The sequence below is a fragment of the Panulirus ornatus genome, chromosome 68, assembly GCF_036320965.1.
Source record: "Panulirus ornatus isolate Po-2019 chromosome 68, ASM3632096v1, whole genome shotgun sequence".
Lineage (NCBI taxonomy): Eukaryota > Metazoa > Arthropoda > Malacostraca > Decapoda > Palinuridae > Panulirus > Panulirus ornatus.
This window is the reverse complement of record NC_092291.1, coordinates 18,428,771-18,456,609: the sequence shown is the minus strand read 5'-3', so window position 1 is coordinate 18,456,609 and position 27,839 is coordinate 18,428,771. Positions and strand designations below refer to the sequence as shown.

The following is a 27,839-nucleotide window of genomic DNA, read 5'->3' as shown; positions in this document are numbered from 1 at the left end:
TAGTAGTCATGTACTTTTCATAATCGACTTTCATTCTCACTGACATCGATCTGAAATTCACTTTCTTAGATTCTTTAACACCACCAGAAATCTTCCTTCATCAGAATTACTGGCCCCTCCTTTGCTCAGACTCTCCCACGCACCCCAGACTACCCATCAAGTATTCTCTCCGCTTGAGCTGAGTTTCACTTCCTCTATCTCAACGAATGACCTATTTCTTCCCTCTTATCATGGTTTTCACCCATGCTCATTCACATACCCCAGCATGAACCTGGTAGGATGAACACTCTTTGCTTGCCTCTTTCTTCTTTTAATACCTTTGGATGGTAACACCTCAAGGCGGCAAGGGTGTCTGGCCCCAACTCCTGCCTGTTCGCTATATTTATATATCTTGTTATATGATAGCCTATATATATATATATATATATATATATATATATATATATATATATATATATATATATATATGTTTGATAACTAGGATCTTTTTCAGTATTTTTCCCATTTTCAGGTGAAAAAAATCTTGTAACCCAACTGAAATTGCTCAAGAAAAGATTAGCTTTAGCCAAAGAAAAAACAAAGTAATCTAACTTTTCTTAGTAGCTGAGCCCAACTATGTCAAGTGAAGTTTCCATTCAATCAAGTGGTGATGTGGCTGCCCCCCTGATCAACAGTACTGTTGATGCTATGGTCTGTGGGAAAGATGCCCTCACAGATAGTTATGGCTGGTTTGTGCAAGTTTTGCTGGCTACTTTGGCTTTTGGACTCCTGATATGTGAGTAAAAAAGTATCTATTGTTTGTTTGTGCTGTGGAAGTATGTGTTACAGTGTAACAGAATCTCAGTTACTAAAGAATATCAAAAACGTGTAATCCTTTGAAACCAAGTATTGCATGGATTTTAGAAATACTGGCCACAGATTGTTGTCTGAAAATAAGATAAAGGTGCTTTGCATACCTAATGCAGGTTCTGAATATTATTATTTGATCATTGTCGTAAATATTGAATATGAATGCAAATTTTTGAAAATTTCTCAAGTAACTGAGAAGAGTGTTGGAGCTTTACTGCCACACTTTCAGTCTGTAAGAATGACTTAAGTCATGGCTTGGATTATGGTGGTATGCAATAAACAGATTAGCCAACCATGAAAGCTCATTTGTCATGTTGGTAATAATTTGGAATGCACTGAACCATGGGTTTGTGAACTTCACAGCTTTTAGAATTGTGGGTTTTTTTCATATTCTACCTTTCTCTCACTTTTTATAATTGACTGTTTGCATACACTTTTTTAACACCATGAGCAACTTTTTTTTTTTTTTAGCAAAGCCATTACTTAAGTATTCATTATGAAATTTTAGATGAAATGGTTATCCAGTAGTTACAACTTTGAAGTTTTATTGATTCTTGTGGAATGAATGTAAGAAAATTTATATTTTGTTACAGTAAAGCGATTCTGTGAGCCCAAGAAGCATCGAAGGTCATGGCTTGTATGGTTTTATGACACATCTAAGCAAGGTTTAGGAGCTATGGTTGTCCACTTCTGTAATGTCTTTCTCTCAGAAGCATTCAAGGGGGATCCCTGTACATGGTAAGTCAAACTGTGCTGTATGTAGTCGTACTAGATCACTTAAGAAATAATTAATCTTTTTATATTTATATGTATTTAGAGAAGGTCTTTATGTATATCTAGAGAAAGCACATGATAGGGTTATTGGAGATGCTTTGTGGAAGGTGTTGTGATTATATGGTGTGGAAGGAAAGTTGTTAGAAGCTGTGAGAAACTTTCGTTAAGAGAATAAGGTGTGTGTGTGTTATTAGTTACAGAGGAAGTAGGGACATGACTAATTATGTTCGTGAATGATTTTGAGCGATCGTATCTCATCCACCCCCAAGAATTGGGAATGGAGTTGGGATCCAAAATACATAGGTTGATCAATAGTTAAGTTGAAGTTTTTAACAATTTTATGTTTTGGCATGTGACACACTACTTTTTGAAAACTTTTTATTGTGATAACTTTACACTTTTATTGTGAAGATGGCTTTTATGCAGATGGTTAAAAATCATCAAATGTCTTTTTATTCGCAGGTACATTATCAGCTTCTTACTTGATTCCACACTTGGTTTGGTCATCATATGGGTTGGAATCCGGCTCAGTATATATATTGGCCAGAAGCAGGGCATGCCTACCATTATCTTTGGGGAATATGGTGAGCATGCTGTTAAAGTAGTTAGCATATAATATGCTTCATTATTCTTGCAGTGTTAGCCATAGATTACTTATACAGCCAGTGAGTGTAATGATTTCTGCTTCATCAGTAAAATAGGTTACAGTATTTCTTCATTTTGTTTATTATACTTTGTCAGTCTCCTGCATTAGTGAGGTAGCACAAGGAAACAGATGAAAGAATGGCCCAATTCACCCACATACACATGTATATACATACAAGCCCACATTTGCACATATACTTACCTATACATTTCAACGTATACATACATATACATACACAGACATATGCATATATACACATGTACATATTCATACTTGCTGCCCACATATATACACTTGTACATATTCTTACTTGCTGCCCTCATCCATTCCCGTCGCCACCCCACCACACGTGAAATGGCACCGCCCTCCCCCTGTGTGTGCTCGAGGTAGTGCTAGGAAAAGACAACAAAAGCCACACTCGTTCCCACTCAGTCTCTAGCTGTCATGTGTAATGCACTGAAACCACAGCTCCCTTTCCACATTTAGGCCCCACAAAATTTTTCATGGTTTATCCAAGAAGCTTCACAGTATTTCTATGAGTTTTATTATTATCTTTAGAAAGAAAAAGGGTTGATTTCATGCACGCAGATTTCATAAAAGCTTTTGTCAGATGTAACCATGATCTTATTGGTTCGAAATTAAGGGCAAAATGTATATGTAGAAAAGTGGGAGATGCATGTTTAGTTTTATATATAATTCCCTCTTTCCCAGAGATGGATTTCAGACAGCTTTGTACTTCCTCCCATGTTTTTTTTGAAGATTCATCTCAGATATCTATTGATATTTTGTTCATAAGACTATCATCCAACATGGATGATACCTGAAATACTTGAGCATGAAATTAAAAACCATGAGGACACAGATAGGATTTTTTGTGGGATGATTATCTGTTGGATTCACTGTTCTAAAGATTAACTCGAACATTACAAGTGAGAGGCCCCTCAGATATGAAACAGCATGAATAAGTTAAGAGGGGTCTTATCAAATGATCTCTCTTCATTGAATAAACCAAGGCAGGCAATTTAGCTTTAGGTAAGAAAATGAAAATTTGTTGGATATTTCAAAAGTTTCAAGCAAAAAGCACATAGTCAGTGGTGGCACCTTTAGATAGGTGGAAGGCACCCATCAGCCAAGGAGGGACTCTCACCTCGGTATTGGGAGACGTAGTGATGGTGACCCAGTAAGCCAGCACTGTGTTTATCAAATTCCCCTTTGTCATAACCCATGTTCCTCATTTTTAATTTGTGTCATGTACACATGGGTTACTGGCATTAAACCTTTAAACTCATACTCATTCCACTCTCACATTTCACAAAACTCACAGAACTCATTACTCTGTGTACATTCTTTCATTCTTCAACTAGTGAAAAATTTTAGGCAGCACAATAATATTGAGATTCTCCAGTGCTGAAGTTGATTGGCACAACAGGTCAAAGATGTCTGAAGAGTTCCCTGTACCCCCTTTGTCAGTTATCATTCAGCTAGGACCAACCTCATTTCTTTAGACACAACTAGATTTGGCTCATTCTTTGTTGATTTCACAGTTGTAAATCTCATCTCTGTAGAATGGAATCATCTTTTTCTCTTTTTCTTTCTAAGTAAAGTGACCCTAATGCATTGATCTGCTTGAAAGGACTGATTAGATAAAAACAAATGTGTTTATTATACTACATTGCCATTTCCCGCATCAGGGAGGTAGGTCCAGGAAACAGATGAAGAACAGCCCATCTACTCGTATACACACATATATACATAAATGCCCGTACATGCACATATATATATATATATATATATATATATATATATATATATATATATATATATATATATATATACATATACATATCAACATACATACATATACATGCACATACACAGACATATACATATATACACATGTAAATATTCATACTTGCTTGCCTTCATCCATTCCTGTCACTACCCCACCCCACAGGAAGCAGTATCACTACCCCATGCTTCAGCAAGATGACACCAAGAAAAGACAGAAAAGGCCATGTTCATTCACACTCAGTCTCCAGCTGTCATTTGTAATGCACCAAAACCACAGCTCCCCATCCACATCCAGGCCCCACAGACCTTTCCATGGCTTACCCCAGATGCTTCACATGCCTTGGTTCTGTCCTTTGACAGCACATCAACCCTGGTATACCACATCGTTCCAATTCACTCTATTTCTTGCATGCCTCTCACCCTCCTGTATGTTCAGGCCCCAATTGCTCAAAATCTTTTTCACTCCAACCTTCCACCTCCAATTTGGTCTCTTGCTTCTTCTTGTTCCCTCCACCTCAGACGTATATATCCTCTTTGTCAATTTTTCCTCACTCATTCTCTCCATATGTCCAAACCACTTCAACACACCCTCTTCTGCTCTCTCAACCACACTCTTTTTATTTCCACCCCTTTCTCTTACCCTTTCATTACTTATTTGACCAAACTACCTCACACCAAATATTGTCCTCAAACAGTACATTTCCAGCAAATCCACCCTCCTTCGTACAGTCCTATCTATAGCCCATGCCTGGCAACCATGCGATATTGTTGGAACCACTATTCCTTCAAACATACCCGTTTTTGCTCTCCAAGATAACGTTCTATCCTTCCACACATTCTTCATCACTCCCAGAACCTTCACCCCCTCCCCACTGTGTGACTCACTTCTGCTCCCATGATTTCATTCACTGCTAAGTCCACTCCCAGGTATCTAAGACACTTAACTTCCTCCAATATTACTCCGTTTAAACTTACTCCCCAATTAATTTGTCCCTCAACCCTGCTGAACCTAATAACCTTGCTCTTATTCACATTTACTCCTTTCTCACACTTTTCCAAACTCATTCACAAACCTCTGCAGTTTCTCAATCGAATCAGCCACCAGAGCTGTATCATTGATGAACGACAACTGACTCACTTCCCAAGCCCTCTCATCCCCAACAGACTGCATACTCGCCTCTCTCTGCAAAACTCTAGCACTTACCTCCCTAACCACCCCATCCATAAACAAATTAAACAACCATGGGGACATCACACACCCCTGCCACAGACTGACCTTCACTGGAAACCAATCACTCTCCTCTCTTCTTACTTGTTCACATGCCTTACATCCTTGATAAAAACTTTTCACTCCTTCAAGCAGCTTACCTCCCACACCATATACTCTTTAAGACCTTCCCATAAAGCATTTCTATCAACCCTATCATATACCTTCTCCAGATCCTTGAATGATTCATACAAATTCATCTGTTTTCTAAGTATTTCTCACACATTCTTCAAAGCAAACACCTGATCCACACATCCTCTACCACTTTTGAAACCACACTGCTCCTCCCCAGTCCGACACTCTGTACATACCTTCCCCCACCCAGGAATACTCAACGAACTTACCCCTCTGTAGCTTGAACACTCACCTTTTATCCCTTTTGTCTTTGTACTATGGCACTATGCATGCATTCTGCCAATCCTGAGGCACTTCACCCTGATCCGCACATACATTGAATATCCTTACCAACCAATTAATAACACAGTCACCCCCTTTCTTAGTAAATTCTTCTGCAATACCATCCAAACCTGCCACCTTGCTGGATTTCATCTTCCACAAAGCTTTCACTACCTCTTCTCTCTTAACTAAATCATTCTCCCTGACCCTTTCACTTTGCACTCCCTACATTGGCCACTGTATCATCAAACACATTCAACAAACCTTCAGAATAATCACTCCATCTCCTTCCCACTTCATCACTACCTGTTACTACTTACCCCCATGCCCCCTTCACCGATGTCCCCATTTGTTCTTTTCTTATGCATATTATTTACCTCCTTCCAAAACATCTTTTTATTCTACCTAAAATTTAATGATACTCTCTCACCCCAACTCTCATTTGCCCTCTTTTTCAACCCTTGTTCCTTCCTCTTGACCTCCTACCACTTTCTTTTATACATCTCCCAGTCATTTGCACTCCTTCCTTATAAGTATCATCCAAACGCCTCTATACTAGTGTTTGAACTGCATCATTGCAGCTGATATCTTTTTCAGGTCGACCACCATCAATACGTGCTTGGGGTCATCAGTGTGCTCTCTACATGGGCATTATGGTAGTGGAGAAGGTGCTTATCACAGGGCTATTAGCTTTTCAATTCTGGTCCAGTGTGAGGGACCTTATCCTGGCTCCCATTACTGATCCAGAAGTCCGGGTAGTCATCGTTGTTCTAGTCATTCCCTTCTTTGTTAATGTAAGTACTATACTTTATAGTAATTTCTTCATAAATGAGCGTAAATCTCTTCACATGGCAAAAAAAAAAACCACAGTGAAGATATGCAGCATCAGTTTTTAAATACCATCAGTTCATATGGCTCCCAGTTATGTTTTAACATTTTTGTTACGCTCTTTTGGTTGAAGTTTTTCTCATGATATTGTATATGCCTTATACTACTAGTTAGACTACGGTATAGAAATCATAATTCATACTCCATTTATTACCAAATCCTTGTATTTTCATGTATTGTCTTCTCTTGTATTCACCAGGCACTCATCTTCTGGGTGACAGATAACTTTTTGATGTTGAAGGTAAGGCGGGCAGTTAGAGATGAAGAGGATGTATACCAAGATGGTTCATCCTCTGGATCATCAAGAGGATATTCTAAGGTATGTCAACCTGTCTGGAGAGGATATTGAAAGCTTTTTTTCTTTCTATTGAAAACTCTCTTTTCATTTCATCTGTCTGTGTATATCTCTGATGCCTGTTTCCAACTGGAAACCCCTCAAGTGGTTGGCCTTAACTAGAGAACTTCAGTTCTGCATCATAGCCTTTAAGGCCTTGACCTTAACAGGCCAAAGGTAGAGAGCATTCTTTTCAGAGGCTCCTATCTAATGTTCGTACTGGCTACTTCTACCTAATGTTCATACCTACTACTTCTACCTAATGGTCCTGCCTAAATGTTTCTGTCTACTACTTCTGTCTTATCACTCCTAACATTTTGCCAAAAGGCAGAGTGAGCACATAGCACTCACTGCAGGAAAATCTGGTTACGAAGAATAAGCTGTGTGAGTTAAAGTGTTCTCAGGTGTTATGTGTGACAAGGAGAGATTGTATGTTTATGAACAGAATGCTAGCAGTCCACATGTGGGTGAGGCAGAAAGAAAAGATAGCTACCTGTATGTGAGGAGTGCAACTTTACAACTATTGAAGTACTGGCTTACTACGTAGGCAACGCTAATTCTTCCAATACCCAAGCGGGTAGTACTAGTAATATACCTTCCTGGTTGTTGGCTGCCTACCAACTAGTACCTACTACTGACATTTCATGTACACTCATAATTCATATACAGGCAAAGGGTTGTTAGTGAAATATTACATCTCTCACACTACATTTGGGAGGAGATCATGTGACTGGCATGTTTGGAAGGGATTGAGATGTTTCTCTATAGAAATATTCTCACTCTTTGCCTGTTAAACATTACCAAAGTCCTCTATTATCTCATTATAAAATAAGATTATTTGCAATTGTAATGTGATTTCTTCTGCAAGTGGGAGCCACTGGGGATGCTTCCACGTCTGTCTTATATAATCCCACAAAAATATTTTTTAAGTCATCACATTTCTCATTTTATTTTTCTTCACTTTCATTAGTGTTCCTCATTATAGCTATGGTGATCCAATAAACTTATATATCTACTAGGCCACCACATACATGATAAAATTGTGTCTTACCACTTTTTATGTGAAACAGCATGACACCACAGATGAAGAATTTTGAGAAATACCCATTGGTGTGGCCTCACAGTGGTAGCCATTCATTCATGATCTTGTAATATATTGATTGCTAGCAACATTTCCCATCATATGATGTTGTGATATAGATTGTTAGAACATTTCCCTTCATTTGCCATCAGATATGGTATACAGTGTTGATTTCATATTTCAATTGGGCTTCCATAAATATAAGGAACTTCATCTCACATTCATGCTTACCACCCCTACTAAGACAGAATGTTGATCTTTTCAAAATTCATCTGACCCATCTTGGAAGATATTTTTTTGCCCTGTGTACACATGAATGTCTTGCATACTTGTGCTTGTAATGGCAGTTGTAGGTGTAGTTAGGAGAGCAGAACTTTTTCCCATGCCATCAAAGCCATATTAGAGACCTTTATAGGCTATGGGGAATTAATATTCTTTATTAGTAATGAATTATGAAAAAGAGAAACTTATTGATTAGAGGATGCAAATTAATGTATTGCTTAGGAAATTTATGATTATTGGTTTTATTTCATTCAACATCTTTGTTTTCCAGGTTCGATACAAACGCCATGATCTTCAACATGAGGATGAATCTGACATCCTTCTCTCATCCTCCTCCAATGATGATGAATTGCTGGGTAAACATGAGAATCTCCAAGAAAGACATGTTGGGCGAACTATCACATAACTGTTGAGCAACAATCTTAGATATTCCATTCCCAAAGCATGCTACATCATGTTTAACGCTTCATGAATTTCAAGGTTCAGTATTTGGAAGATATGATTCAAAGAATTATTGCAAAAGTGCTTTGAGAAATTTAAAGTATAATTTTTAACTCATTATTTATTGTGCAGTGGATGCACATTTGTCATTTTCATGTCATGTGTGTTAAGATTAGTTTTAATCCCTAATGGAACACAATTCCATTGGAGAGTATGTATTGATTATTTTCTTTATTCATTGACAATGTTCAAAATACACAAGGAACACCTTGTTTTAGAGATAGACATTCTTAGACTGTTCTGGGATGTAGTCTCAGAATTTGTTGAATGCTGAGTGAGCAGTGTTGTGCAGCATTTCTTTTTTATGTCAAGCACTGGTCACTCTTGCCATCCAGACTAACAAACCTTTTTGTGCCTAGCAGGACACTACCTAACATAAGAGATGCAGCGGTGAAAAGATGTCAGCCATCATAAATTATTTGACAATTCTTTAATTTTTTATATATACACTTAATTTTCATGAGATTGAGGGTAGAAAGGTTTTTAAAAACCTGAACACAGAAGTTTCTTGTGTTCCTGTGTATGTGCATATTTTTTATGAGAGACCACTGCATCATCTGTGGTTATTGTGATTTCACCTGAAGTGCTTGAAAAAAGTAAGAAATACTATGTAGATGGATTTTACTGTTAGTTCCATTGTAGTGACATTGCAGTATTGTAATTATATGATTAGTGACTGGTTTAACTAAATGAATTTTCAGGGTTAGGCCTTAAAGTGGAGAAAGTGACATTTAAAGAATTGTTAAGTAGATCCAGAATTATTTAGGTTACTGTTTTTGTAATTTTCTGTAGTCCAGATAGCATGCTAGGATAGCTGTGCTCTGGATTTTATTATAAGACCAATGACAGTGGGTATGCTTGAATATCCAAGTATAGTATAAAAGCAGATAGAGATAATGGCTGATTAATTCATTAATGATTTAGCATTGCAAAGAACAGGTTAGCCAATTTAGGGCTAGTTTTTCAGTACATGGAAACAAAAGCTTCCACAATCAGTATTTTTTATATTTCCATGATTTTATGTGATACAGTATTATGGAAACAGTTTTCTATTGAATGATATGAAATACCATAATTTTCTGATATGATAGGAGAATATCTTTTGGAAATTTTTTTAAATCACTGTTTTTAGATATGAAGATAACAGAGGCCCTAAAGAGTCACAAAAAGAGTTTAGAACAGATAAGCACATCAGTTTTATAGGGGACTTTAAATAGCAGGTGTGTGGAGTTTATATGCATTTTTAAGTTGGCATTTGATATTTTCTCAGGAGGTTTTTGCTTTATTGCTCTAACCAGGCATTTAACTTATCTCGCATCAAACTTGAGTTCCTATTCGGATTTGATTGAGGACATTGATAGACCAGTCATGAAAAGAATTCTGATCCTTATATAAGTTAAAATGTATTGTATATTGGAATGTTATTGATAGTTTATGGCCCATACCTAAGTGCTAAAGTCCATCTTGCATTTTTGTGGCATGTGTAATAGAGAAAATTTGCACCTTTGAGCGGTAATGAAGAAACAAATTGATAGAGTATATGTACAAAAGAAGTGAGTTAAGGAATACACCGAAGGAATGTACCTGTTGTAGTGGAGTAGCACTCATCTTACACAACATTAATAGAGGACCACATTGAGGGATTATAATTGCTTCAGGGTAGTAATGTAGGGACTGATCATTTTAGTGTCTTTCATGGTTGGAAATTGTAGAGATAGTAATAGGAAATTTTCATGCAGAATGGGAGTAGAGAGAGCTTGAATGATTTTAAAAGGACAAAGTGAATATAAATGCACAAGGAAATCTATAGGACACATTGCACACATACTTGCAATTGATGAATAATGGAGGGAATATACTTGTAGCATAGAAGGAATATGAGATACTTTCAATGCCATGTTGCTTGGTAGAAATCCATGACATGAATACAGGAAATTGTTTTATACTGTGTTGATTTATAAAACAGGTGTTCATATGACAATTAGTTAATGTTATATGATAACCCTTTCACTGCTGATCCATATATATGGTTGCAATTTTTTTTGCCTGTGGCTGTGTGACCTGTGTATGGTTACTGAATTTTGAACTCTCCATACTCACAGCATAGATGCCAGAGAAGATTACCAACTCAGGCATCATTACACCATGTTTTCATTCAAAAATTTGTCTATTTAAGGTGTACTGTGATTACTTTATCAGTATGTCATATTATAGAGTACAACTGTCACTCTCCAGTTGCATTGCAAGGTAACCTTGGTTATATAGAATTATTGACTCATATAAATATGGATGATCTGAATTGCTAATGATGCTATTAATTCATCAAAGAAAATGAGACAGTGCTGATAATGAAATAAGAAAATATTCAAGACCCTGGCTAGACTACCATTATGCATAAACAGAGTCTGCCTGCTCTGACTGACAAAAGGAACTTCTCTCAGCAAACATGAGGAATTTATTGCATTGGTAAGTACACTCCTCCTCTTGACATTTGTTTTTAATTATATTTGAGCTATTAGCTTTGTACCACAAAAAATTTAAGAAATGATGGAGCATAGAGCAGGATTCAAAAAACAATTGCCTAATAAAATAGCGTCCACTCCAGATTATTTCATTCCTTACGTTTGTGGTGAGTGATATGTGTGGTTCTCATGGCAAGTCATGAGAAGCCTGTGGTGTCTGCATCACCCAACACATACAAGTTCATGCGGTATTTACTGTAACAAGTTATTTCTCACTTGCTCCAATTTTTACAGAAGTGCTTATGTTTTGGATCATGACACCCTCTAAATATCCTGTAAGTGATACTTCCTTGCAAGAATACACACGAAGAAATCTAAAAAGAATATAACACTTGTAAAACAGGTGAACATATTTTGATGATTTGAAAATTGCAATGGTTCCACAGTGATTGGTTATTAGTATATCATTAGTGAGTCTAATATTCACTCAGTACTAAGGAATGCAGAAGAGATTAAAAGCTCCATGGTTCTATCTCCCTCACTATGAAAAAGATAACATCCAGGGTGAGATACCCATCCATAGAAAAGTTTGAGAAACTGTTTGGACTTTGGATGAAAGACCTAAATTAAAAAATTATTTTGAATAAATATAGCATTATTTAATGATGCTGAAGGCATACAAGCACTGACAGCAAAGTGAGAGGAACTCTTCAACTGTCAAGCCAATCATAGTAAGAAAAGGAAGTTTGAAAGGTTCAGGAGGTACCAAAAACAATGCAACATCTTACTCATAGGACAGGCTGACAGTGTCGTTGCTTCTGCATTCTCAGATAAGTTTTTATCTGTTGTTGCAGCTAAGGGGTGTGAGCTTAGTGAGTGTAGATCTAGGGAAGAGAAGGTCCCTTATGGTTCAAGAAAGCAAACATTGGACTAGAACTGCTGGTGTGTGGCATCAGCGGTGACTTTTTAATACAAGCTACAGATAATGTGCCATTCTTAGAATTCTAAGGCTTTTTAACTTCTTAGTCAGCACATTCTGCTAGTATATTGGTGGTTCTTTAAGACTTATGGATAGCCACAAAAATTTTTGAAGGCTGGTTTATGATTTGTTCGGTTTTGGTGCATTACACATGACAGCTAGAGAATGAATGTGAGCATATGTGACCATTCTTCATCTGTTCATAGTACTACCTTGCTAACATGGGATATGGCAACCAAGTATGAAAGAATGTGATATATATATATATATATATATATATATATATATATATATATATATATAATCATTTGAAACATCATTTTAATGTTAGCCATTGTCTTTTAATGAACATTGTATGATAGCTAATGTTTAAGAGTTAAAAGTCTTGACTTTGTGATATTATAGATCATAGTACTGTACATTTATTTAAGTATGAGACTCTGGCTTAATTCACACATTGAGTATTCTTTGCATTGAGGCATTATTTTCTTGAATGCTTTACTTCCAGTGGGAGTCACTGGAAGCATGGTCTCAACAAAGAAGGTATCTCAAAGTTATTTTTACTCTGATAATTTTTTCTCATATATATATTTTTGGCAAAAGTACTCTGTATTTTCCATCTGTAAGCATTTCATTTATGGTTTATTTATTATATAGGTTGAGTTTCCCTTATCTGAAATGCCTGGGACCAGAAGTATTTTGGATTTTGAATTTTCTCAGATTTTGGAATATTTGCATATACATAATGAGATAACTTGTGGATGGGACCCAAGTCTAAACACTAGATCCATTTATGTTTCATATACACCTTATACACATAGCCTTTAAGACGTTTCACACCTCTGTCCAGTTTTTCCAATAGCTTGACTTTCTGTGCTACAGGTAAACATATATGCTTCCTCTTTTTCTTATCACTGTTACCCATAGGGGTATCTGCAAGCCTTTTTGACATTTTCAACATCTTTTTACCACAGAGCAGATGATAAGCAAACAATACAGTGAGTAATGCACATAAGTCTGACAGTGACAATTGTTTGTAGCAAACTGGCGCCAACAGAGCGTCAGAGCCCAACATTGGCAGTGAGGTCAGATGTGGAATTTTCCACTTGTAATTCATGTTCCTGCTCTAAAAGTTTCTGATTTTGGAGTGTTTCAGCTTTAGTATTTTCAGATTAGGGATGCTCAACTCGTAGTCTCATCAAAAAAATTTTCTTTTCACTTTAGCCCTTTGCTGTACAGGTACTGTACTTTCTGTATATGTTTTGTAGTTATGGTTTTAACATTGTTGAATGTTGATATTAAGAACTTATAACCAAATTTAGTAGCTTTTTTTTTTTTAGTAGCCTTTTGATCATGGATGAAGTAGATCAATGATTTATCACTGTTGCAACCAAAATTTTTGCCTTTCTGTGTTGTGTATTTAGCTGGGGCAAGTCATCTGCTATGGCATGAATGTGAAAGTGTTGCATGGAAAAGAGTAAATATTATGAGCCTTGTTCTTGGTACAGTGACCAGCCTCGGTATTCCACAACAGTGTATACTCTAAATTTATATGTATTCCTTTGTACTGAAGAGTTTAACAAGAATTCCCATAAGGTCACTCTGCTGTCAGTATCAGTAGTAATCCACTGGATCATAGTTCTAGATAAAAAAAATTATTTTTGTTTTTTAAGAAACTTTGGGTGTGTGCTAGACTTTTACCTAGCCCTTAAGGATTATGACAGAGGTCTTGCCATCATACCCAAGGGTATTGCCACTGTATTCAAGGGTTGTATTTTTGTATTCAGGGATCATGCCATCATGCATAGAAATTTGATATACATGAATATTATTGATCCAAGAATTTTTTTTTTACAGTATTGTATGCTATATTTAGAGTTAGTTTAACCTTCAAACGGAAGAAAATAGTTTCCATTCAGTTTTTCATCAAGTTGTATGATATATGAGTCACAATATGATTACTTGTATAACCAGAAGGTGGTATTTTCTAGTCTATACAACATTGCTTATATGATGAGGTGGTATTTTCTAGTTTCTACAGCATTCAGTTAGACAAAAAAAAGGCAGCTATCTCTGGCACCTAACTTGATAACCCAGTTATTGATTTTTTTATGTTCCCTTCATAGTACGCCAGAGAAGTAGAAATCTCCTTACTTGGTATCTTTCCTTACCAGTTTTCAGATTTGAGATGCCCATCCACGCCATTTCATTTAATGTCATAGTGTCAAATGTTTGCTTGGTTGCTAAATGTTTATTTTCCCATCATAACCTTGTATGATCACAGCATAGCCCATCATTATTTGTGAATTCTTATTTCCTTGGAGACTGCTAGAGTAAGGGTTTGATGAATAATTTTGGTTAAAATTGAGTCATATATGTCACACATGCTCCCTGTGCACACTCCTGCACCCAGCACTGATTTATGCAGTGCGGATAATAACATTACCATTCAATGGAAAACATATTTTCTTTCACATTCATTTTCATCTCTAGTTAAGGAGATGAGTGTTAATCAGAACCTTCTGTATCTGGATCCTACAAGCAAAATGTCAAAACATGAACTTTGGTAAGTGTATGTGAAAATATCACTTATGTTATAGTTATACATTCACATGAAAAATATTTCTTATTATTACTAGTAGAGGCCATAATGGCCCTCACACCCATGACCACTTCAGGTTATATTTAAGAAGCAAAGCCTCCCTGAATTGTATGTGATCTGTTGTCTTTATTTTGAAAGACAAATTAGGTTCGTTGCAAGTCAACCTTGCCTCATTGCTGATGTTTAGGAAAGTCGTAGTATAAGCTGCCCATTTTGAAAATTTTAGGAAATTATTTATTCTATTAGGTATATAATTTTCATCCCAGCCAGTCAGAAGAAAGATGTAGTCCCAGTTTATTTATCATTATTTGAAATTACCCCAGATCCCTTTTCTGAAAGGATCTTGGGGCTACTGCAGGCTTAGGCCACACTACACTCAGTATCAGGGACAGATGGATTTCTTTGAAGCTTTAAGTTCTTTGACGAGACTTTACTGTTTTGTCAACTGACAATGTTACTGTCTAACCATAGGTGACTTTTCTTTCATGGTGTAACCTCCAATAAAACCTGCATTTCCTCTCAGTTGATGGATTATTGTAATCCCAACCAGCTTACTGATGTAATGTCAGGTTATGATTGTTATTGGGTAACCCTAAGTCCCCTTGAGGCTGTATTCCATTCAGGAGCAGAGTAAGCAGAGTTCCTTTAGGGTGAGAAGATCATCAGTAATGGAGTGCTCTTTTCCTCTGCTAACAGTGAAACTTAATCAAAGATGGTGTTAGGCTTATAGTGTTACCACTTACTGGTTGTCCATAAACCAGTGGATGCATGTAATCTCATTTAGTGGATAGGTTGTAGATGCCATCCCAACAAGCCAGTGAGTGTATGTACTTTTGGGAAATTTAGAGTTAAATTAGATCCCAGCATATGACATGTATATCTAATCCCAGTCAGCTGAAAGATAATCATAAGTGTAGCAGTCCAATTTAGTGTTTTAACCACAACCACTCGGCAAGTAAATACACTTCTTTGCAGAAAACAGATGAATAAAACTTTTACTGACCAGCAGATATATGCAGTCCTAACCAACCAACAGATAAATGTAATCCAACCAGTCCACAACAAAATATAAAGACACCAGAAGAGCATTTTGAATGTAATTCTCCCCATGTGACATATGGATGTAATTTCAGCCAACCAACAGATGAATGTAATGTCAACTGAAAGATAGATAGATGCATTTCAGGAAAACTAGCTGATGGGTATAATCAAACCCAGCTATAACAGAGTTGTATTTCTGATGAACCAGTAGATTCGTATGATCCCAGATAGCTGTAATTCTTGCCAACTCTGTATTTCTGATGAACCAATAGATTCATATGATCCCATATGACTGTAATCCTTGCCAGCCAAAAAAATAGACTTATGTATAGCCAACTAACAGATGAATTTTATCCAGCCCATCTGATAGAAAGATTTAGTCCCAGCCAGCCAGCCAGCAGGTAGATTTAATTCTAGTAGGCATAATCCCAGCCACTTTAGTATATGAATAATAGTGTGAGAGTTAAAAGCTACTGTGTTTATTTATATATATTGAACTATGCATGGTTAGTATTTAAACTAAGAAATCAGTTAGAGATATACCTTTGACTTGTTCGTATCAAATATCATTTGCAGTAATGATTTTGGTTTCATACAAGTCTTTCTGGTCTGTTGTCTTCAAAAAATAGTGAGAAATACATTCCTGATATTTTTAACACCATTAGAAATAAGGTTTATACTATTAATATTACCTCTGTAGTTTATTGTAATAAAAAACCTGTTAATCTTTCATCTCTTTTTTTTTTTAAAGCAGCTGTTTCTTTAATCTTTCAGTATTTTAATCAGCTTAGAATATGATTCCTCAAAAATGTCATAAAGGAATCAAATTTGTAAATTTGTGTAATACAGAAGTAGTTATATTTTATTAATGTATTTGGAACTAAAGGTGTATTGCAAAATATTTTTGCTTACAGACATGTAACTGTAAAGATTTTTATTAGCTTATTAGTTGGTATTGACCAGTCATCAACTTTTTGTGATATGTGAACAACAGTGTGTATTTGAAAGTGCATTTCAGACATAATCAATGATATTGGCATATTTCTCTCATATTGTAGTTCTTTGTTTAATGCAAATGTAGGGAAACAGTACATACATTTTTAAAATGATGTTTGCAAAGTTCAGTAGAAACTGATTTTCATTTACTAAGTTTAGATATTGTATATTATCCCCCAAAAAAGTTCATAACTGTGCAGTTTTGATAATTTGTGTTCACTTCAAACATGACCTACTGCAAGATGTTCAGGATTACATGAGAAGCTTTTAGGGACCACAGTTACAGATCTAGAATGAGTGTGCCTTAGGAAGAAGAAATAGAACATTGTGGTAGCCTAGCATTTTTTATTTATTTATATATATTCATAATGCAGCCATATTGTAAATTTTAATGTCATAGCTGATGCCTTTCTGTAATTTTTCCAGATATGATTGTGATATTCTTTATTGATGTGGTGACTCCTTTTACGATAGTAGCCAGTGTATCAGTGCATATAACTAAGCAGTAGTGGTAGTAATATGTGCCATTTCTAGGTGTTCTCTAATTCTTCTTTATACGAATTATTTTTTGCATGTAGTAGAATTGAAGGACACATGTAAACATGTTTCACCAGTCAGGACCGTAGAAACCTAAGACAAAACAACATAAAAGAAAGTAGCTGCCATTTCCTGCATAACTTGATTATGAGTCAGTCATACCTCTAAAGAAAGTTTTAAATTTTGTCAGGTAATTGCTCTCTTCCACTTGAGTCTTACACAGCTCATTGTTTGCTCATAGGCTGAAAACCAGATAAGGCCTGTCTTAATGTAAGCCACATTGGATGTTTTGAATGATCGTTCCTGTTTCTGACAGGGGTCTCACAAAAATCATGGTTATGCATCTGGTGAAAGACAGGTAGGTCTTCCTCACAGGTAAACCATAACAGGTAGTCAGTTATCATTTTAGTAGACTGCTTAGTTGCTGACTGTGAAGGTGCTATTGAGCAGGGTTTATTGCCCAGACTGTGCATTAATGGAAAACCAATGAAACCTTAACATATTTAAGTCCATTTTGAGATGAAGCCTTAAGACTGTTTAAAGTTTACAGCAGTCACAGTTGACCTTGGCTCATGTTTTTTATCAAATGGCTTCTCTTTAGCATTCATATAGATTAATTCTGGTTCCGTTGAAAGAATTATCCCAGCTCGGTATACTCATCACTTTAGTCCTCAGCCCTATTCATGATCAGGCATTGACATTCATGTTTACGTGCCTGTCAAAGCTATACTCCAACCTTCTGGGGTATATATAGGACTTAAATTACGAAGAAGTTTCAGAGCAGAAGAGAACCCCATACGCTGCTGGTTTTATTCTCTAATACTGTTATTGATGATGAAATCCTCCAAGATGAATTCTTCATTTCTTTATCATCATCTCATCTTGAGTTTGTAAAAGTAGATACTGAATTAGAGAGCAAACATTAGATTATTATTTGCTTGATTAGCTAGCTCTTTCTTTTTTTTATCAGTGAATACTTCTGGGATGTCAACACTTTTACAACAATTCACAGCTGTAGTTGAAGAATGTTGATGATAGTAGTGCTGTGGTGACTGTCAGATGCATCTGCAACATGTTCATAGAGTTTTGGCCTAATATGTTAGTTTGCATATAAGTTGGATATACTCCTAATGTTAACTCTTTTTAGATTTCCACTAATTATTATGCTGCAAAAGTTGTTTCCATTATCATAAGCAGCACTGATGCACAGTTCCCACAGGTCACATACATTCGAACTGATTGTTGTTCCTGTGATGATTATGCTTTTGAGTCATCATGGTTAACCTAATTTGTATGTAAGTTGCCAGTTTAAAGGAATTTTTATTGTGTACCCTTATTCATTTGCTTTCCAAGCATTATTATTTTCAAACTTGTTGAGATCAAGAAACCTTACCTCATTGTTTCATTCCTGGTCACATCAAAAATTACCTTGTATTGCAAGATATTTTTATTGCTTTGATTAATATTATGAGGATCCTTTTATGTTTTATATTATGGAAAACTTTCAGTTTTTAGTTTTGAGTTTAAAGTTTTTGATACTTGCTAGAATTTAGTCTTTAGTATTTTTTTCTATTATTATTATTATATAGCCTGACTTCCTTTCAAGGGCCCCTGCATTTTAAAGCCTGTACCACAATCAGTAGCAGGACTCCTTTGGAGTGAGAAGTTCTTTGATGAGGTTCTACTCCCTTTGATCTGGTGACAATTATACCTCATCAAAGGTGATTTATCACTCGCAGCATAACCTCATGCAGGGATTCTGATAATGCCAATCTTTACTGTGCTTAGTATGAATATACATGCATACACTTGCATTAGTCAGAGGAGATGGTCCCTCCAAAAACTTAAGTGTGTAGTTGAAAATGTTTATGATAATTGATTCGATTACCATTAGTAACTGTAGTCTTTCATGAGATTTAGGAGTCTTCTCAGCTAAATGATTTTCAGATATCTTTCACAAATAAAACTTAGGTGTCCAGATATGTTCTTTCAATTGTCATTATCATTTTCACTGTGCTTTTTAATGTACAAAATAAATTTATTCTTCATATTAGGTATTCCTCTCTTGTGGTCCTTACATTAAAAACAAGAAGTAAATGTGATGTTTATAGAACTACTACATTGCTTTGAGCATCTGTTTTTATAAAAAAAAAAAGAATGTCACTTGATTGTAATATTTTTTAATCTTTTTATTTTAAAGATTTATGATTAACTGGATATTTTAAGGATAAAGTCAGTTGATATCTTGATTGATAAGATGTAGGATGTAAATATTTCTTCCAGAAACAGACCTTTCTTTAGTTCCTAACGCTGATAGAATTTTAATTTCCCAGTATATCAAGTGCAGGATAACTCGGCACATTGTACTCGCCTACCCTTTCCATTTCCTCAATAGGTGAAATTTTTTACTTCACCTTGTGAAGCAGTGTCATTATAATTGTTGTCCATCCATAGTCATCAGTTATCTATAAACTTTTCACATTTTGTTGTCCTCAGAAACCACTTAGTCAGTTAAACTAAAACTTTTTCAGAAGTGATTTGTGGATGGACCCATATAAGGTTTCCACATTTCACTCCAGTTCAACACCTCATATGACCACCATAGGGGAAATGGTCTCTAATTGTCTGAACTTTCAGAAATCTTGTCAGAAACCTTTGAGCAGATTAAACAAAACTTTACAGAAATATGGTGTCAAGACGATCTGACATGCAGTATGGCTGCTAGGCCGTAATGGCTAGGCAAGCAGTACATGTTCACCTGAATCTCTAGTTTACATTAATGATGCTTGTAATACAAGCACCAAATCTAGAAAACAAGAAGTGATTTAAATCATTTCTGCATACAAAAGTTCTGTCCTTTTTTAAAAGGAACTTGAAGAAAGTATTTTCCTTCAACCCACCCATCTGGTGTGTAGTTTTCATGAGCCCATCTACTCTGTGGTCATTTCTTTTATAATTCTTGTTTAGTATGTATGCTAATTTGTTTTAGATCCCAGTGAAAATAATGGCTGAGCAGCTTTAGCTTTTTCATGAATCAAGACTTTGCCCTAATTGAGCAATAGTTTTGAGAATAGCAGATAATTGTGTAGGGCCAATCAGACTACATTTTAGTATCAAAAGTGCCATTGCTAAACAAGAATGCCTAGCACGTGTGCTTTGAACTAATTCGTGCAAGGCAAATTTAGTTCATACTTTTATTGCCCCACATTAGCATTTTGCTGCTACTTTGTGATATTTCTTTTGAATTTTTGTCATACATCCCATTTTAATGCTTGCCATTTAATATAAGTGTTTTATACGATTCCTTGTGCCTAAATTTTGTTTTTTTACATATTTTTTGTTTTGATCAGATGGCTGTCATTTGTTAAACTTATTGTTTGTGTTTACTGAGTACATATGTATGAGAGACAATACATAATCAGAAGGAACTAGAGAATTATGAGGGACCAACCAACCTGCAATTAATAGCCAAAACTTCATATAGTAACTGTGCTTAACCCTTCTTTACCCTTTATTTGCCATTCATCACTTCTTTGTGAAAGTTTTTTTCCTCTTTGTGTTATGTGCATCAAGTAGTTTGATCCTTAACCCTGTAACGTCCCACTGTGTTTCCTTTCCAGTCCTCAAAATTCACATTTTTCAGGTTTTCTACAAAAATGTATTTAACCTTACAACTTTGAAGATGCTCATATAGCAATGAAGAAAAAACACTTCAAAGTGCAAGAGTAAGACTTGAGTGTCAAGTCAGTTACCACTTTTATTGTTTATTTTACCTACAGCAAAATATTGATTTCTGATTATTATTGTATTATTATGTTATATAACAAATCTTTTCTTGTTATAATCACTGTTATAATGGCAAAACTATAAAAGTCTGTAAAATTACCAGCGGAACTACTCAAATGCATTATTATATTTGGCAGTTGCCGGCAATACTCTCCCACTTTTGCTAGAAAACCTTCTCCTTGCTCCCCTTGATGAATGTTTGATGCTGAAAGTGTCCATAAAAGCTCCCTCCACACAATCCAAAATAGATTGTCATCAAATGATTCTAGATAATTCTGTCTGGTCCTCTAAATTAAAGAAAAAGCCACTCAAAGTCCTCTGGGGAAACTCATACAAATGTGCTCTAATTGACATGGTTAGAGGATGACTGACTGAGTGAAAAATTATCACATGCTGCCACCTCAACCACCACCCAGGCTTGGTGCATGGCCATGTAATTGAGTCGGGAAACTCGTTGCATAAATATTTTTGTAGAGCGTCACCTAGCTTGCATAAGTCTCCACCTGAAGACATTAAGGGGTTAAGTTCAAAGGTGGTATATACTGAAAATCAAAAATTTCCTCTTCCATCTTCACACCTTTTGAAGTTACAGAGATCCTACAAATACCTTTGGTTTCATATATTGTGTTGATTTTATCGTTGTCAGGTCACTAATTTACATATTAAATTACAAGAATGAGTAAAAAGAATGATAGTTCCCCGACTATGTTTACAAAAAGCTGGAAATTAGAAGTAAGGAAGTTATGAAAATAAAAAAGTAGAGGGAAGCAATGGTAGAAAATGTTAATTTGGTAGAGATAAGTTTCAAAATATTTGCCAGAATCCCATATATAGGCTGCAATGGAATTATAGTCCAAATCAAAAAATATCTATGGGAGAAAGAACACTTCTTCCAAGATAGTGCTTCCATGAGCAGTTTAAGCCAACCAGTCCTACCTAGGTAACTTTTTTCTACCATATTTAACATGGTTTACTAACTAGCCCCAATACAACATTGATGCCTTTAAGCATTTTTTCATGTATTTTTTTTTTTTTTTTTTTTTTTTCATACTATTCGCCATTTCCCGCGATAGCGAGGTAGCGTTAAGAACAGAGGACTGGGCCTTTGAGGGAATATCCTCACCTGGCCCTCTTCTCTGTTCCTTCTTTTGGAAAATTAAAAAAAAAAAAAAAAAAAAAGAAAAAAAAAAGAGAGGGGAGGATTTCCAGCCCCCCGCTCCCTTCCCTTTTAGTCGCCTTCTACGACACGCAGGGAATACGTGGGAAGTATTCTTTCTCCCCTATCCCCAGGGATAAATAGTATTTTACATCATTGTAAAAGGAATAGGTCACATTCATCCCATATTTCTTTCTATTAGTAAATACTAAGCAACTCAACAGTAAATTTCACTATAGTGCTTTCTTTCCTCATTTTCAGTCAAGAATCACTTTTATTGTACCTTCCTCCTCCAGTGTCCCCCAATTTTGAGAAAGCTGGCCATGTCATCCATGCAGGACTATATGTGAAGTATTGTGTTGTTTTATATATATGCCTTTGTGAGGTTAGGGTAGAACAACTGAGGAGCAGGTGTTCAGCATTAAAGTATATTTTGGTATCCTGCAATGATGTTCATAACATTGTAGAGATGGATGGTGTCCAGAACGCAGACAAGAAAGTGGAACATATACAAATTTTTATATATATTAATACCTCTACCTTCATGCCCCAGAAATCCTTTCTGAGGGCTTATGCAAGTGCTCAAATTGCCGGCCACATACCCAGGGTGGGACCATAGGTCAAACAGTGAGGTGATGTTGTGTGTTCTTTGTGCAGTGAGCACAGGACCATTTAGGAGTATGTGTTCAGAGTGGAAATTGCATCTTGTGCAATAAGCATTTCACGATTTGTTGTAGTGATGTTTTTCATAGTATAGAGATGGTTGGCGTCCAGGATACAGACAAGAAAGAGTAACTTGGTTGGTTGGTTCATTGTTTGAGCTTTAGGCCTATCAACTGTCAGGGTCATTAAGGCCATCAATGCAAGTTACATCCAACAATCAGAAAATCTTTTAAACACCATCTTCAGGTGTTAAAGACACATCTAAGACCACATACACTCTCATTATGCATGTGGCCCATGGAGGGTAACTTGTTTAGGTAGTATAGTTTCAGATGGGTGTATGTCTGATGGAGTGATGTTTAAGACTGGGCTGGGAGGGTGTATTGGATGTTTACTTTTTGTTTGGTCATTTTGGTCTACATATGTTTATGTCACTGTTATGTTCATTGGGAAGGATGAACGACAGGTATGGGTTTGAAGTTTGAGGCAAGGAATGAGCTTTTTATTTTTACTTGGGGATTAGTTGTTGGTTGTGGAGTGGTATTAATGTGAAGGGTCTAGTATTGTTCCTAAGAATTGTGTTGCAAGCATAAAGGTATTAAAATTATATTGTTTTTTTTGTAGATAATGACTAGTTATTGTTCTAAGTGCTCTTGTTTTGTATGTTTTGTAGGTTTGTTTCAATTGCTTTTGAAAGTATGAATGACAAAGCTAGTAAGACATAGTTTATGGTGGAATGGATGAATTGTTCTTAAATGATAGTTAGGGATTTTTTTTTATTATTTTAGGTTAGAAAAAGAAGTGTTCCTTGGGGAACTACATTGTAGAGCTTGAAGATTTTGGAGGTGAAGCCTTTTGTATAATTTACTCTGGCAACCAGCTGTAAGGATGACTAGCCATTTTTCTCATAGCTGTGAAGGTTGATGTTAAGTATAATCTGTGTAAGGATGTATCTGAAGATAATGTTGAATGCTTTGGTGATATTTCCTGCCATTAATACTGTTCAGGAGGGGAGTTGTGGCTGGTTGAAGCCATTCAGGATGTATATTGTTAGATATGTGTTTAACAGTGTGGTATAGGAGTTATTAGGTTTAAAGTCATGCTTTGTTGATGAGTGGGATATTTGGTTTGATTCTCTTGTGGATCATTTTTTCAATGAGTTTGCGCATTGAAGACAGCATTGCTAAAGAGCAGTAGGTGGAAGAGGAGTTATTTTGTTTTATATAATTTAATTTTTAACTATATATACCCAGGACCCCTTTCATAGGGTTCCTGCAACTTCAGTTCTACACTGTAATCAGTAGCAGGGAAATGAAAGAGTTTTTTTGAAACAAGAAGATTCTTAAAGATTGTAGTCCTTGTCATCCACTGATAATGGCAGAACCTCCCAGAAGTGTTTATTCACTAAGGAATTGAGCTTATAATTAGTATTATAACTTACCTCCAGTTTCGTATGTATTTTGCTGGGGTGCTAATTCTTTCAGTCTGATATATCCTTTATTCTGATGATCTTTTAAGTCTCACATTCATGCATTTTTTTGAAGCCACATTAGTAAAAAATGTTTCTTGTCCTATCTGTCTATGAATGTGAGTGAGCTTTAAATGTACAAATTCATATCATACAGAAGTCAAATTTCTGTATTGACAGGCCTCAAAGAGAATGAAAGTTACGGTGGATAAGGACTCCAAGGTGTTTTTTGCAGCATATCTTTCTCTCTTTCTCATGTTTTCGCAATTTTTTCTATTTGCCTGTTTGCTTAATGCGAGTTACATACAGGGATGTAATGTAGTAATTTGATAAATATGATTGTAGTTTGAACCTCAAAGTTACCACTGGTTGTGGGACTTGTATTTTTCATTTCAAACAAATCATCATGGATTAAAGCAATGTATAGAATATTTTATAGTGATGCATGACTGTGAATTACAATAATCAAATTACAATCTTAATTATTTCCTTGTAAATGTTTATTGTATAAGACGCCTAACTATAATTTTTTTTAGTAAATGTAAGGCAAATGTGTGTGTATGTATGCGCGTTTCATAACATTTACATGCAAAAACTTTCTCCATGCTGCAGTAAATAAGAAGCCACTTAATAACACATCAGTTTGATTATGAAGGTAGTTACAATGGTGTTTTTAATTTTGGTGCTGTAATATTACTGACAGGCATATTGTATGTTGCTTTACTTAAAGAGACATATTTATGAATCTGATTAGTTGATTCTAGTAATGTTACTAAAATTATCTGATTTATGCCAAAGATATGTAAAAGAAACTGTAAGTTAGAGTAATCGCACTGGATGAAAATATTACATATTTAAGTTAATAAATGGGGATTATGAAGGAAGGCAGCAGTATGTGGATGACTGTAGGGGAAAATGTTTTAATAGGTATCTGGATGATTGTTTAACTCATCACAAAAATGCATGTTAATATTATGAAGAAAGCTTAATTATTGTAAATGGAACCCATTATTTTTTTTTTTTTTACTGTTTTGTGTACTTACAGATCATTACCTTAATCTGCACCTTTGTTAAAAGAAAAAAGTAATTGACATGCTTAGGTTTAAATGGTTTAGAAATCAAACAGTATTGTATGAGTGTAGTCTCCTCACATAAAGATGGACTGCCAACTTTACATAGTGAAGCTTTGGTGTGGGACTTCCATGAAGTACAGGTCTTCTTGGCTTGAGTTCTTCCGTCTTTTTCTTTATAGTCCGAGCCATTTTAAACTATGTACCATGGAGGAATGTCTTTGTATCTATATATTATATTGTATACAGTTATGATTACCTCTTGGTACAACCTTTCATCCTTGTTGTGCATACTCATTAAATGTGTCTATTTTATATGATATTATTTGTCCAAAAATGTTTATAAGTGAAGAAAGAAATGTGAAAGTTTCTATTCACAAAAGGGACAACTCTTTAGAGGTTAAAGATTCCATGTGTCTTTGTCCATTACTATAAGCTGATACTGAATGTGATACTGCAAATTCAATATTTCAAAAAACAGTAAGGTTATTTTATTTGGCAGGTAAGTCCACTCTAGGGTATCCAAAGCACTCCTTTTCGTCCAAGTCCTCCACCTTCATACTTATGTTCAAAACATCCTGTCTCATCCCTGTTGCACCTCAATACCTACTTTAGTTCATACTACTCACAGCTTTCACTCACACGATCCCAAACCCATTCAATAGCTTCTCTCTCAAGTCTGCCACCGAGCTGTCTTATCTACAAATAGCAACTGATTCACTTCCCATGCTCCCCCAGCTTGCCATAGCCCTACATCTCACTCTAACCTCCTTGCAAATACCTTCTGCATCACCCAGTAAAAAAAAATTAATCACATTGATTTGCATATATTTGACTGAGGTCCATCTTCACTGGAAAACACTCACACATGCTTTACTGTCTCTGTAAGAACTCCTTATTGCATTTAGCAACTTTTCATGAATCTTTCACAAGGTTTCTCTGGTGACCCTATCATAAGCTTTTTCCAGATCATTTATTATTTCTATACGTATAAATATAAGAATTATCCCTGGGGATAGGGGAGAAAAAATACTTCCCATGTATTCCTTGCGTGTCGAACAAGGCAACTAAAAGGGAAGGGAGCAGGGGGCTGGAAATCCTCCCCTCTCGTTTTTAGTATTCCTAAAGAAGGAACAGAGGAGGGGGCCTCAAAGGTTTAGTCCTCTGTTCTTAACGCTACCTTGCTAATGCGGGAAATGGCGAATAGTATGAAAAAAAAATAAGAATACTGCCCACATATTCACTGTGTGTTGTAGAAGGTAACTAAGAGGGGCGGAAGTGGGTAGTTCATAATCCTCCTTTCCTGTATTGCTTTCCAAAAGAAGGAACAGAGCAAGGAGACAAGTGAGGAATTTTCTCTCTGAGGCTCTGTTATCTGTTCTTGTTGCTCCCTCACTCATACGGAAAATGGTAAGCATGTATGAAAAAAAAGTATATATATATATATATATATATATATATATGTGTGTGTGTGTGTGTGAACGGATGGGGCCTTTGTTGTCTTTTCCTAGCACTACCTCGCACACATGAGGGGGGAGGGGGATGTTATTCCATGTGTGGCGAGGTGGCGATGGGAATAAATAAAGGCAGACTATGAATTATGTACATGTGTATATATGTATATGTCTGTGTGTGTGTATATATATATGTGTACATTGAGATGTATAGGTATGTATATTTCCATGTGTGGACATGTATGTATATACATGTGTATGGGGGTGGGTTGGGCCATTTCTTTCGTCTGTTTCCTTGTGCTACCTCACAAACGTGGGAGACAGCGACAAAGTATAATAATTAATGTAAATAATATTTATAATTTTTTTTCAAACTATTCGCCATTTCCCGCATTAGCGAGGTGGCATTAAGAACAGAGGACTGGGCCTTTGAGGGAATATCCTCACCTGGCCCCCTTCTCTGTTCCTTTTTTTTGGAAAATTGAAAAAAAACGAGAGGGGAGGACTTCCAGCTCCCCACTCCCTCCCATTTTAGTCGCCTTCTACGACACGCAGGGAATACGTGGGAAGTATGAATTATGTACATGTGTATATATGTATATGTCTTTGTATGTATATATATATATATATATATATATATATATATATATATATATATATATGTGCGTGTGTGGATGTGTATGTATGTACATTTGTATGTGGGTGGGTTGGGCCATTCTTTCGTCTGTTGCCTTGCGCTACCATACTAACGCGGGAGACAGCGACAAAGTATAATAATAAATATATGTATTTATTTATATTTATTTATTTTGCTTT

The 27,839-nt window shown here is 35.8% G+C and overlaps 1 protein-coding gene across 2 annotated transcripts in view; it reads left to right on the top strand.

Annotated features, from left to right (window-relative positions):
* LOC139747303 (store-operated calcium entry regulator STIMATE-like) overlaps positions 1-27,839 on the top strand; it is a 36,348-nt gene that overhangs the window by 1,881 nt on the left and 6,628 nt on the right. Inside the window, exons 2-7 of one of the 2 annotated variants that reach the window (XR_011712370.1) lie at positions 512-775; positions 1,443-1,587; positions 2,086-2,207; positions 6,321-6,517; positions 6,811-6,930; positions 8,580-8,788. Coding sequence is in view for 1 of the 2 variants with exons in the window: in XM_071659446.1 (XP_071515547.1) it covers positions 616-775; positions 1,443-1,587; positions 2,086-2,207; positions 6,321-6,517; positions 6,811-6,930; positions 8,580-8,714 (879 nt within the window). In the remaining variant the exon portion in view is untranslated. Of the gene's footprint in view, positions 1-511; positions 776-1,442; positions 1,588-2,085; positions 2,208-6,320; positions 6,518-6,810; positions 6,931-8,579; positions 25,885-27,839 lie in introns of those variants that run through there. The other variant, XM_071659446.1, reaches the window with a different exon arrangement.